The 14,725-nt window shown below is 38.6% G+C and overlaps 1 protein-coding gene across 1 annotated transcript in view; it reads left to right on the forward strand.

Moving 5' to 3' along the window:
• Positions 1 to 14,725, forward strand: part of hyls1 (HYLS1 centriolar and ciliogenesis associated) — a 37,649-nt gene that overhangs the window by 22,483 nt on the left and 441 nt on the right. The window contains exons 6-11 of the mRNA XM_072580526.1: positions 2,870 to 2,928; positions 10,234 to 10,394; positions 10,788 to 10,848; positions 12,098 to 12,161; positions 14,070 to 14,151; positions 14,244 to 14,276. Of these exons, the coding sequence (XP_072436627.1) occupies positions 2,870 to 2,928; positions 10,234 to 10,394; positions 10,788 to 10,848; positions 12,098 to 12,161; positions 14,070 to 14,151; positions 14,244 to 14,276 (460 nt within the window). The remainder of the gene's footprint in view (positions 1 to 2,869; positions 2,929 to 10,233; positions 10,395 to 10,787; positions 10,849 to 12,097; positions 12,162 to 14,069; positions 14,152 to 14,243; positions 14,277 to 14,725) is intronic.

Below are 14,725 nucleotides of genomic sequence, written 5' to 3' on the forward strand. Positions count from 1 at the left end.
CAAAGATGGGCAGTATTGTAAGCAGAATAGACGGAGCATAACATTGTAAAAAGATGCTGATACATTAACTAAATGAGCAAAGTGGTCATGTTTTTCAATCTGAGATCATGTTCAGACTGTAACAGTGTACCCTCTAAATGGAGGCAAGGTAGAAACTGGAGGTCCACAGAGATTTGGGGAAGAGAAAGAGTTCTCCAACTATATAAACCATTCAATTTTTATGACTAGGTGCAGAATATGACTCCATTCTAATGGAATGCTGGCCTTTAAATGTAAAGGATTACATTTAAAGGCCAGCATTCCATTAGAATGGAGTCATATTTAAAGGATTAAAATGCAGGAGAGTACAGGTTGTTCTGCAATAACGTGCATTTCATTAATGTGAATTCACTATAATGCAGTTGATGAATTGGGGTCACTATTCCTAAAGTGTGAACTTTTAAAGCATGTATTGGTTATAATGCGATTCCAGCCCCATTAGTTTATTTGGTGCTGCTATTACATGATTTTCTTAAACACCTGTTTGCACGAGAATGGAACTACCACATTCTAGCAGAACTGACTGTGCAGGTCAATGCAGTAGCTGTACAAAGTCCCTGGTTACCACACCTGGAATACTGTGAGCAGTTCTTAATACCACACCTTAGGTAGGATATAATGGCATTTGAGAGAGTGCATTGAACATTTACCCGAATAATATCTGGACTCTAAGACACACCTCCAGAATTTAAAAGGTAAGTGGTGTTTTGATCAATGTTGTTCAAGATAATAAGAGGAATGAAGAGCTTCTATCTGTACAATTTCCATTGGTTATGAGAACCTAGGACTAAGGATCATAACCAAAAATCAAAACCATACATTTTAAGAGTAAATTAGGCAGAAGTTTAGAACACTGATCTGTAAATGACAATTGATTTGTAATCGTAAGTTATGAAACTGAGATTGATTTAATACTCCTGTTATCAAGAATAATAAGGGATACAGGACAAAGGTATATATAGGGAGTAGGATGGCAGAACAGCTGTGATCCTGTTGGATGCCTAAACAGGCTTGTATTTCTTCTGTAAATTTAAGCTACCTCAACTCCACAATCACTGTATAGCTCTTTATCAGCTATTTTTCATATGTGACTCTGGTCAAAAGCAAACATCATGCTCGACCAGACTGACTGTTTGGAATTCTGCTCCCCAGAAAGCAGTGGGGGCCAGTATTCAAAGCTGAGCTTGATTACAAATTAAGCAGTAACTAATTTCCCATTGGATTTAGTGAATTGGGTTTAGTGAATAGTTGATATACACACTCAAGAAAACCTTCGCATCAAACTCTGTATATGACTACAGTATTTCAAATTATTCATTTATAGTTTAAATGGATGTAAAAGTTCTAAATATTGTTATGTCAAGATCCTTTAAAAACTGAATTTTCCTAGTATTTACTGTTTAGCAAGATATTTCACTGAAAAGCTATTATAGCAGTACTTTCCAAAATTCTAGCATATCAAAATAGGTCACAATGCCTATTGGATTAGCATCAACAATTGTTTGGCACCAAACACACCCTAATATCGGTCTATTGTTTTCGAAAATAAGTATTTCTTCTTTAAAAGGAATTAAAAGTGACCCTCAGATGAAGGCAGACAAGGGATAGTGATCAACAAACAGCATGAGTAGCTGTCCCATAGCCACTGACCTAAAGAGTTCAGAAAATTGACACACAAAAAATAATTTAACCCAAGAAATATGATATAACAATAAGTGCTCAGGGCAGAGGAACATCTTTCTTTAGTTCTGATCAAGCAGAACTGGTAGGCAGCAGTTCTTACTATGCAGCTGGAACAGACTAGAATGTGAGGAGGACGACAAAGAGAAGAGTTCCCCAACAGCTTGACTAGAGTAGGATACTGCTCTCACTGCTTCAACGAGACTGAAACATTCTGTCCTGACAATCTGTTAGTCCTTTGATATTAGTGAATCATCCCCACTTGTCACTGTAATTTCTTTATCTAATTAACTAACATATCACATCTAAACTGCTATTGCTTAACAATATTGGGCGGCATGGTGGCACAGTGGTTAGCACTGTTGCCTCACAGCGCCAGAGATCCGGGTTCAATTCCCGCCTCAGGCGACTAACTGTGTGGAGTTTGCACGTTCTCCCCGTGTCTGCGTGGGTTTCCTCCGGGTGCTCCGGTTTCCTCCCACAGTCCAAAGATGTGCAGGTCAGGTGAATTGGCCATGCTAAATTGCCCGTAGTGTTAGGTAAGGGGTAAATGTAGGGGTATGGGTGGGTTGCGCTTCGGCGGGGCGGTGTGGACTTGTTGGGCCGAAGGGCCTGTTTCCACACTGTAAGTAATCTAATCTAATCTATTAAAATTAAGCTATCAGAAAATTACTTGCAGATTGTCGACTGTCTATATTAGGTAACTGTGAGCACGAACTTCTAAAATCAACAATACCACATTACAGAAATGCTCAATGGTATTAAATTATATCTGCTGTTCTTCCCTTCTGTGCACAATGCCAGATTTGTGAATGATGCATCAATACATTGTACAACATGGAATTCAACTTCTTTCTCCCAGTTGCTGCTAATTTGGCTAACCTTAAAAAATGTTTTTGCAAATCTTAAAAGTAGAAGAAATACTCTAAAAATGTAAATATCTAGCTATTAATAGTAAATGCATCTAAATTTAAATATTTTAATTTGGTGTGAAGTTTACATTTCAAAAGAAAACAATGTAATGTTTTGGGGCTGATTTCATTTCTTATTTTTGTATCCAGTAGTGCTAGTTTGTATTGCATTGCTTAGGTATGAAGATCACTGTGCTTTCATAAAATATTTGGAAAGTTTACTTCTCTATATATTGCAGGAAGAAGAATGGACAAACACATGTTTGTGATGAATCAGTCATCAGTGAGACGGACTCTGGTAAGTATAATGCACTAGTTATTTGTCATTTGTTGTGGTGCATTTTATAAGCTTTTTCTTATTTTTGAAGTATGGCACACTTCATTAGGCAAATTGGCTGAAATGAGATTTGTTTCTGTTCAGGCATTGGCTCTGCAGTGATTAAATATTGCTTAAAATCATTGTGTCCTAAGCCTCTTACCTTTATTCCCTTCCTGAAAGAGTGATTAAGCTTCTCCATCTGCTGACCAATAGACAGTGTTGTTCTTAAATTGTTAGTTGTTAAAGATGAGTGTAGAAAACTAGCAATCATGCATAAATCAGTGAATGGTCACTTACTGATAAATGGCAGTGATTGAAAAAAAAACATTTTCTTTTGGTTTGAAGCATCAAATCAAGACGATTGTAAAATCCACTTTGGATCACAGAATGTTCCAGATTTTGGGTGATGTTGAAGAAAAGAGCTTGTTAGACCATCTGACTGAGACTGATATTTTGAATCAAAGAAAGGAGAATTCACAGGATCAGACTATTGATGATTTAACCAGTTCTTTCAACCAGAATCTCCTGTTTGCCATGGATAATGTAAGAAGTGATGGGTCATCTAATGCAGATATTGTCGGCCAGTATAGCAGTCTCAATAGAAACCAATCTTCTAACTATACATTAACAACAGATTTCAACAACCCACAAGATCTCTTGGTAAGAGCTAAAGTTTAGAATAGGGCTTGCTCATTTGTTTGTCTTTTTTCTGTTAATTTTTAATTTTTGTTGAGTATCCAGGCAAACTTCTATGTTTGGTGATTTAGAATAATGTGTGACTGCTTTGATTATTTTTAATGGAAAATTTTAACTGAGACAGGAACCCAAGTTTTACAATCACACAGACACTGGTTTAAACAATAATATATTCTTGCCACTGTTTCATTTGAGATCATGTAACTTGGATGTTGGACCTGTGGTTTTTTTTTTCCCCCCCCCAAGTCAATGAAATAAATATTGTGTATTGATTATTGACAGTGAAGTCATATAGCATAATTATTGGGGCTAATAGGCTCAAAACATATAGGCATAAAGAAAGAACAGAATACTGTGTTGAATGATCAGCCATGACCATATTGAATAGTGCAGCAGGTTTGAAAGGCAGAATAGCCTATTCCTACTTCCATTTTCTATATTTCCATGACTACTTCAATTTTAGCTACCTAGTATCAGCGCCCCCAGGTCACACATGAAGTGTTTAGATGCAGCGCTTTGCGCACTCTACCACAGCTCCAATTTTCCAGGAATTAGTACATCTCTAAAAGTTAAAATTGCAAGGATAAAACATTGACCATACTATAACTTGTCGAGTAGCAAGTACTGCTGTTTAACATTTGTGATGATAACTGTGTGTATGTGCATAAGTTCTGTAAAAGAGTTGGTATTGCCAAAGGACTGGCAGTTGAGATTCCTTTATTACAAAGAAAGAAAACCTGGAATTGGCTTGAACATTAATGAAACAAAGCATATCAGAATTTGAATTAAAGGACATTTCCTTTAGTTCAAGCAGTCCCCCGGAAAACGTAGGCATGTAGTCATATTTTCAAAAGGCCTTTGATAATGTCCCTCACAATATTCTTAAAACAAAGTGGAGGCTGAGTGGACATTTGTAGTGGTTGAGAAATAACAAATTTTGGGAGTAAAAGACTGTGTGTTTCTTAAAATCAAAGAAAGCAGTCAGTCTTCCACAAGAATCATTGCTTAGATCTGAGTTATTCATTATTTTGTAGTATGTTTTCACCAAGGAAGTCTGCCATCCTTACCTGATCTGGGCCCATGTACGATTTCAGGTTCATACTAATGTGGTTTCTCTTAACTGCACCAGAAATGGCTTTGCAAACTACTCGATTCAAAGGCAATTACAGATAGGCAATGAATGTCAGCGTAGCTAACAGTGCTCACATCAGTTTAAAAAAAACATTGAAAATGATTATATTTATTTTGGAATTAGGAATGAGTAATTCAATCAAGATTTGCAGATGATACCAAACTGAAGGAATAATAAGACTTAGAAGGAATACAACATAAAGTTGCAGTAGTAAACTTTCAGACTGTCTAGTTATGTCCCAAATGTACATTCAACATTCATAACTGAAAGGCAGTGTAACTTGGCAGGAAAAGCAAAAACATTCCCCATACCTTTAGAAATTGAATTCAGCTGAATAGTAAAGGGATCCAGCACACAAATGATGAACAGCAGGACTCTGGGGAGCAAGGAAGATCGTGGAGACCTTTGTATGTGTGTACACTGCTTCTTTAAGATATCAGGAGAAGTGGATAAAATGGTTAAGAAGGCATATGGAATCGTTTCTTGTATTTGCCTAAACATAGAGTTTAACTGCAGGGAGGTTATACTGAAACTGTATAAAACATTGGTGAAATCGTAGCTAGAGTATCACGTGTAGTTCTAGAATTCACATTTATAGGACGGATATGATAGCACTGGAAAGGCTGCTGAGGAAATTTACCAGAATGTTACTTGCCCTGGAGATTGAGGAGCATAAATGGTTTAGACAGGAAGAGACTTCTACCCTTGATGGAGTGATCAGTGACCAAGGGGCATAGATTTAAGGTAAGGGGATGTGAGGAAAACCTTTTTCATCCAGAGGGTATTCGGAATCTGGAACTCACTGACTATAAAGGTGGTAGAGGCAGATACTCTCATAACATTTAAGAATTGAAGTTTTTGAGAAGATTTGTAGCTCGGGTGCTCGTTGTTGTGGTTCTGTTCGCTGAGCTAGGAATTTGTGTTACAGACGTTTCGTCCCCTGTCTAGGTGACATCTACAGTGCTTGGGAGCCTCCTGTGAAGCGCTTCTGTGATGTTTCCTCCGGCATTTACAGTGGTTTGTCTCTGCTGCTTCCGGTTGTCAGTTCCAGCTGTCCGTTGTAGTGGTCAGTATATTGGATCCAGGTCGATGTGCTTATTGATTGAATCTGTGGATGAGTGCCATGCCTCTAGGAATTCCCTGGCTGTTCTCTGTTTGGCTTGTCCTATAATAGTAGTGTTGTCCCAGTTGAACTCATGTTGCTTGTCATCTGCATGTGTGGCTAATAAGGATAGCTGGTCGTGTTGTTTCGTGGCTAGTTGGTGTTCATGGATGCGGATCGTTAGCTGTCTTCCTATTCGTTCTATGTAGTGTTTTGTGCAGTCCTTGCATGGGATTTTGTACACCACGTTGGTTTTGCTCATGCTGGGTATCGGGTCCTTCGTTCTGGTGAGTTGTTGTCTGAGAGGGGCTGTTGGTTTGTGAGCTGTTATGAGTCCTAGTGGTCGCAGTAGTCTCGCTGTCAGTTCAGAAATGCTCTTGATGTATGGTAGTGTGGCTAGTCCTTTGGGTTGCGGCATGTCCTCGTTCCGTTGTCTTTCCCTTAGGCATCTGTTGATGAAATTGCGCGAGTATCCGCTTTTGGCGAATACATTGTAGAGGTGTTCTTCTTCCTCTTTTTGCAGTTCTGGTGTACTGCAGTGTGTTGTGGCCCTTTTGAACAGTCTCTTGATGCAACTTCTTTTGTGTGTGTTGGGGTGGTTGCTTTCATAGTTCAGGACTTGGTCTGTGTGTGTGTGCCTTTTCTGTATACCTTTGTAGTGAATTCTCTGTTCGGTGTTCTCTGTACCATCACGTCTAGGAATGGGAGTTGGTTGTCCTTTTCTTCCTCTCTAGTGAATCGGATACTTGTGAGTGTGACATTGATGATCCGGTGTGTGTTCTCTATTTGTGTTTTTAATGATTACAAAGGAGTCATCCACATATGCAAAGATTAGGACAAACAGTCTTACCGCAAATTCAACCCAAACTCTGGGTCAGATATGTGGATGACACCTTTGTAATCATTAAAAACACAGAAATAGAGAACACACACCGGATCATCAATGCCATACTCACAGGAATCCGATTCACTAGAGAGGAAGAAAAGGACAACCAACTCCCATTCCTAGACGTGATGGTACAGAGAACACCGAACAGAGAATTCACTACAAAGGTATACAGGAAAGCCACACACACAGACCAAGTCCTGAACTATGAAAGCAACCACCCCAACACACACAAAAGAAGTTGCATCAAGACACTGTTCAAAAGGGCCACAACACACTGCAGTACACCAGAACTGCAAAAAGAGGAAGAACACCTCTACAATGTTTTCGCCAAAAGCGGATACCCGCGCAATTTCATCAACAGATGCCTAAGGGAAAGACAACGGATCGAGGACATGCCGCAACCCAAAGGACTAGCCACACTACCATACATCAAGAGCATTTCCGAACTGACAGCCAGACTACTATGACCACTAGGACTCATAACAGCTCACAAACCAACAGCCACTCTCAGACAACAACTCACCAGGACCAAGGACGCGATACCCAGCATGAGCAAAACCAATGTAGTGTACAAAATCCCATGCAAGGACTGCACAAAACACTACATAGAACAAACAGGAAGAAAGCTAACGATCCGCATCCATGAACACCAACTAGCCACAAAACAACACGACCAGCTATCCTTAGTAGCCACATATACAGATGACAAGCAACGTGAGTTCGACTGGGACAACACTACTATTATAGGACAAGCCAAACAGAGAACAGCCAGAGAATTCCTAGAGGCATGGCACTCATCCACAGATTCATTCAATAAGCACATTGACCTGGACCCAATATACCGACCACTGCAGCGGACAGCTGGAACTGACAACCGGAAGCGGCAGAGACAAACTACTATAAATGCCGGAGGAAACATCACAGAAGCGCTTCACAGGAGGCTCCCAAGCACTGAGGATGTCACCTAGACAGGGGACGAAACGTCTGCAACACAAATTCCCAGCTCGGCAAACAGAACCACAACATTTTAAGAATTGAGATATACACTTGTGATGCCAAGGCAAACAAGGCTATGGCCAAGTGCTAGAAAATATTTGTGACCATCTTTGACTTGAACAGACGTGATGGGCAAACATTTTTTTTTCTGTGCTGTAAATTTCCATGACTCTGACATTTAAAAGCAGTGTCACAGGTCAGCAAGCTAATTAAAATGATAACAAAAATATAGGACTTATTTCTAAGGGAGTAGAATTCAGATTTATTTTTTTCAAATGTGTATAGGGTCTTGGTCAAGCCACACTTAGCATTGTGCACCATTCTGGCCTCCATATAAAAAGAACATAGAAGCAACAGACATTTCAGAAAGGGTTTACATGATGGTATCAGAACTAAGATTAAAGCTGTTGGAAAACATTGAAGGGTACTTTTATGTTCTTTAGTAAAAAGAGGTCTTGGAGGTGACTTGAGAGTGGTCTTTACATGAAGAATGAGTTGGATAGAGTAGAAATGGAGAGAATCCAAAACTAGGAGCCATCAATTCAACATTGAAGACCCCAGACAAAATCATAAGTTCTCTTGAAAACTTCTGAATGGACAGTAGTCTTTTTGGGTACTAGTCTTGTATATAACTGCCTTTTGTTTCTGACATGCTAATGCATTTCTTCATGTCTGTTGATGTATAATAAAATATCATGATGTAAAAAAGACATGCTGCAAATTTTCCTTTTTAAACATAACAATGGAACGATGAGGCTCTGTATGGAGGGTGAGAAAGGGAGGAAGTCAATTTGCTGCTTTGAGGAATTCACCAATTTATTTATTTTTAGGATGTGGGCATTGCCACTGAATTGAGTGACTTGATAAGCCATTTCAGAGGCAGCTAAGATTCAACTTGAATGCTGTGGTTTGCAGATAAAGTCAGCAGATTTCCATCTGAAAATCCCCTTCTAAGATTTGCTTATGGAATCTGGTTGTATATTGCTAAACCAGTAATTATTGCTAATCCCTATTTGTCCTAGTAAAGGTGCTGGTGAGCTGGAGCCTTGAACTGCTGCAATCCTTGTGGTGTAGGGACAACCACAGTGCTGCTTGGAAGGGAATTCCAGGATTTCTCTCCAGGAACAGCAATACTGTTCCAATTCTGGATTGTGTATAACTTTGGAAGGGAACTTGCAGGTGGTGATGTTAATATGCATTTGCTCCCGTTGTCCTAAGTTGGTAGAGGTCACTGGCTTGGAAGGTGCTGTTGGAAGTGCTATTAGTGAAGCAGATATCAACTAACATAGAGTCGTAGTCATAGTGTCATACAGGATGGAAATAGACCCATCAGAAAAGCCCTTCCATGCTGACCAGATTTCCCAAATTAAAATAGTCCCATTTATCCATATTCCTATAAACTTTTCCTCAGACGCTGCCTGACTGGCTGTGCTTTTCCAGCACCACTATTTTTGACTTTGATCTTCAGCATCTGCAGTCCTCACTTTCTCCTATTCATGTGCCTGTTCAAATGCCTTTTAAATACTGTAACTATAACCATCTCTACCACCTCCTCTGACAATTCATTCCACAGACCCAGCAGCCTCTATGTGGAAAAAGCTGTCCCTCCGGTCCCTTTTAAATCTTTACCGTCTCACCTTAAACCTTAAACTTCGATTTCTCCTACCAAGGGGAAAATATCTTTGCTGTTCACGTTATCTATGCCTCTCATGACCTTGTAAATCTCTATAAGGTCAGTCCTAAACCTCCTACACTCCAAGGTGGTTAAAAAGTCTCTGCCTGTCCAACCTCTCCTAACTCAACCCTCCAGTCTCGGTAACCTCCTTGTGAATCTTTTCTACACCCATTCCAATTTAATACTACCCGTCATAAAGCGTGGCAATGAGAACTGTATGAAGTACTCCAAAAGTGACCTAACCATTGTCCTATACAGCCACAACAGGACATACCAACTTTTTTTTACTCAATGCTCTGGTCAATGAAGGCAAATGTGCAAAACGCCTCTTTCACCACCCTGTCTACCTATGACATCACTTTCAAGGAGCTATGTACTTGAAGTCCTAGGTGTCTCTGTTTGACAACACTCCCTAGGGCCTGATCATTAACTGTGTAAGTCTTTCCCTGGTTTATCTTAACAAAATGCAATATCTTACATTTATCTAAATTAAAATCTCTCTGTCACTCAGCCCATTAGCCCAGCTAATCAAGATCCCTTTGTAGTTTTAGATAACCTTCGCTGTCCACTATACTATTAATTTTGATCTTATCTGCAAACTTACTAACCATGCTTCCTATATTCTTGTCCAGATTGTTTATATAAATGACAACTGTGGACATTAGTCCCGATCCTCGTGGAACATACAGTTGATTCTAATCATGAACTGAAGTACTGGAGAACATTTGCATTGCTATTTAGTGTAACATCTTTATCAATGGTTTTGTAATCTTTTGTTAAACCTTTTTAAAAAGATGAAGTCAGTGAATTGGGACACAGATTCAGCAAATTTCAAACTTTCTGCAACGAAGCAGAGTCTGATACACAAACTGAAGAATTGGGCAACAGACCTGCTGCTGGAAGCATAACTGGAAGACGACCAAATTCTGCCCAGTCATTCTTCACAAGAGATCTGGTAACTAATCTGAACCATGTCCTGCCTTTGCTTGTTTTTTTTGTACTAATTTGGGTCAGGGACGTTTCTTACTCTAGTATCTTTGTGCTTAACTTGTAGGTTGAAAATTACAGATTGAAATATTCAAATAGAATGAACAAGTGATCTCCAGTTAGGAAACATTCATGGAATTAAAGTTATGCATAAACTGTTCTTTATAAAATGATTTGCTTTTGGGGATTTGGGTAACACTAGTCAGCGTATTGTCCAATTTTGGTTGCCCTTGGGTACATCGAGTCAAACTACAGATTGTACAGGAATTGTGATCCACAGCAGGCAACTTATCTAAAGGATTATTCCAATTGTATAAACAAGGGATTATATTAATTCCGAAATTTATTTCTGTCTCTGCAGTGGAACTGTAGGCTCGGAGGAAGTGAGGGTTATGGTTGTGTTTCAAACCCACCAAAGTCATGTAAGTGTTAATGTTTTGTCATTGCTGTATCTTTTCCATAATTTAAGAAGCCATGAAATATTTTGTACAAGGATCTAATGTCCAGGGAAACTATGTTAATCACTATTTTAAAGTAAAGCATTACTAAAATAAAGAGGCCACATTAATTTTGTTAAATTAAGTTGTATAGTGCCATTTTCTTGATTCAGACTAAGACACAATGCACACTAAATTTGGCCCTATCATCCCTATTGTAAATCTATGACCTATTAAGATAGTGCACAAGTTGTCGTAGCACTGTGTTTGTATTTGTATGCAAACAGAAGCATATAGCTTCACACCACACTCCAAGACTGAATATGGACTACAGCTGTTTCTGTTCAAACTGTCACAAAAGTCCCATTTATATGAAATACAGAACATTCAACTAGAGAAAAACATGCCTGTTAGATTGAACACAAAGGAAAAAGAATAGGAGAAAAACCATTTAGCCTCCTTGGGTCTGCCCTGCTGTACAATAAGCAGCACTGTGACTGTGACTTTAGCTCCACTTTTCTGTCTGTAGCACCGCACACTACCACCATAATGTTTTGGATCGAAATCTGTTTTGACTCAGCCTGAATGTAATCAACAGTAGTGTCCATTGTTCTCCGATGAAGAACATTCCAAATACTAACAATACTGAGAAAAGAAATTCCTATTGATCAATCATATTTTGAAACTGTGCTCCCACAGTTATGCATTTCCTAAAATATTCTCTTTACAGTAGGCAAAGTTCTCTTGTAATCTTATTTTAATAACATCAGCTCTCATGCTCCTGAATTTAAATGAGTATCGTTCCAACCTTCTTCTTAAGACTGTCTCTTCATCTCGGGAATTAGCCTACTTGAACCTTCTGTGCACCATCTTCAATGTAAATATATTCATAATTTAAAAAAAGATTAAAACTGTATACAGCACTCCAGATATGCCACACCATTGTCCTGTACAGTTGTAACCAGGGTTCATTACTTTTATACTCAATTCCCCTTGCAAAGCCATGGAATGGGCACAAATGAGTAGATAACACTACTCAAAATAGAGAAGGATTTTCCAGTTCCTGGCCAAAATTATTCTGCTAAAGCCAGCTTAGCTTGCCATTGTTTACTGCCTTCATAAGAGACTACTTTATAAACTGGATTATAAGTCTGATAAAATAGAGACATGATTTTATTCAATCTAAACTGTGCAGAATATACACTCAATGCTTTTTAAATGCTCGCCATTGCAGTTATTAGACCAGTAATGGATCATCCTCACACAAGAAACATAAAGAAAAGTGACCCTGTAGCAAAGTAAGTGTGTTGGACTTCGTGAGTTGTTTCCTTTTCTTTTAAAGCCTGCAATATAATTTGTACAAAAGATTCAAATGTACTTAACCTTGATACTTGTTGTGTTTGACTTTGTCTGCCTTTCCACTATTCTCTGCAATTTTTAGACTAACTACCAGAACACATGATTTTCCTTTCCTTTTTCATTCCCCTTCCCCACTCCACCCTCATGCTAGAGGTACCATTCCCTCTTGGATATTTTTGTTCTGCATTCCATCACACTGAGTTTTTTTCTGTTCTTTCCTGACACTTCCTTTGTTCAGATTTTCTCAACCCATGCCTACGATTTCATATTGTTTTGTATATGAGCAAGGCAGTCTTCCAATTCCATGTTCAACAGACCAAGTGGCTACTTTTCTACATCCATTTAATTCAAGTGTGATCCTGATCTGACTTATTTTGGTTTTCTCAAACAACTTCTCCTCTACCCTTCTAAACTCTTATGTTATTCAAAGTTATGTCAGAATTTGGAACATTAACATCTTGATGGACACAATGCTGCCTTCTGGCCTGAGTTTTGTTTAACCTTTAACTATGATTTTTTAAAAGTTGATTTGTTGCAGATGTGGGATGGAAGAGATCTTTCCAAGAATAGTAAGGAAAAAGAAATGTTGGCAAATGTTTGCATTGACTAGACTTTTCAATTTTCTGCTGTTACTCGTATTAGATTTTATTTCGTTTTCACTTGAGATTTTTGTGCATCTTCACCATCGATTTCACGCTTTTGTTGTGTTAATGTCCTTTCACTTTCACATTAGTGCTTTCAATTTTGATTGAAAGAATGGCAATGTTTTCCTTTTCCACATGTTGACATGCCTACCATGTTCAGCATTTATCTGTTCCAAACATCCAGTCCCATTTAAATAGTAATCACGGCAAAATATTTATGAAAACTGATCATCTTTATTTCCTGTCCCATATTTTATTGACTCTTTCCAGTTTTCATCATGAACCCAAAACTCTATCCCTTTAGTTTTTCCTTAAATATACCTTAAAACTTGTCCTGATGAAAGTAATTAAGCGGACTTGCTGTATTATGGCAAACTTTGAGCTTGTGAAGCTATTCAATGTAAATATTATTATTGATACTAACTTTAGAATCCTTTGTGAAAAGAGACAAATTTTATCCCATCACACTTTAGATATTTTTACTTTATTGGAATTCCCTTGCCAACAGGACTTTTTAATTATCGTCAAAATTCAGCTACACTGTGGGTGTGTGTTTCAGCAAAGATTTAATTACATTAAAGTGCATCTTAACATTGACTCATTTGTTTCACTTCAACATCATTAGGCAACACGTTTGCCACAAACTTCCTGTTGTGGTCTGCCTGTGCAAGTGCCCTTTCCTACAACACCTATACTCTTTGTCTCTCCTAGTGTTGTATTCCTGGCTTTTCTCTCTAGCCTCCCCTGGCATTGTTTCCAAACCTTGCTTACCATGTTTTTCTTTTTGTGGGGAGGGTACACTGGGTTACTACTTAAATGCTCTTATTTTGAATTTTTCTCAACCTATGCTCCATCCAGTGGTCGATATTGTTCAGCGCAAGTAGTCCTAGAATCCACGCAACTTTTGCCCCCAGACGGAGCTTGTCAGTCTACGACAGTTGTTTTTATTAAATGTCATATCTACATTATATTTTGTTTATATTTAGTGATGAATTTTATTTTGCTAGTTATTTCAGCTAAGAATGCATAGTACTACACATATACAGTATGGTATTCTAGCTTGTGCATTTTATTTGGAGTGGGAAATATCTGAAGTCGTCAGTTCGGACTGACTTAACACTAATTTCTACAGTAACTATATACTTAAAGTCACAATTTTAAGGAACACAAAACAACTAAATGAAATTGTATTTTCAATTTAAGGTATTTTGAATATAAGCAAAACTGGGAGACTTTCAAAGCTCCTGGAGAAAAAGATAGGAAAGAACTGCGATGGGGGATAAGGGTATGTACCTTTAATCATTTACTAATCACAGTCAAATTTAAAGGGACATTGTCAGGACTGAGTTGTTTCAAGTATATTTTGTTCTTCCCTAGGAGCAAATGCTTTATAATCACCAACTACGTCTGGTGAGTGGTCTCTTTTCTAGTTTCCCATTGATCCTCATTATCTCCTATCCCCAAACAGTAATATTAGCTGGGTTCTCTGGTGTGGAAGCAGGTCATTCAGCCCATCAAGACCACACCAACCCTCCAAAGAGCATCACACTCAGACCCAATCCCTGTAACCCTACAATCCCCTTAGCTAATGCAACCTAGCCTGTAGATCCTTGGACACTGTGGGCAATTTAGCATGGCCAATCAACCTAATCTGCATATCTTTGGACTGTGGGAGGAAATCAGAACACCTGGAGGAAACCCACACAGACACTGGGAGAATGTGCAAACTCCCCATAGTTGCCTGAGGATGGAATCGAACCTGGGTCCCTGGTGCTATGAGGCAGAAATTCTATCCACAGTACCCTTCTTAAACATCAGCAAGATATTTTTAATGTAGTAAATGAATACCTTTTGTAGTT

This window comes from Chiloscyllium punctatum, chromosome 11 (genome assembly GCF_047496795.1).
Source record: "Chiloscyllium punctatum isolate Juve2018m chromosome 11, sChiPun1.3, whole genome shotgun sequence".
Lineage (NCBI taxonomy): Eukaryota > Metazoa > Chordata > Chondrichthyes > Orectolobiformes > Hemiscylliidae > Chiloscyllium > Chiloscyllium punctatum.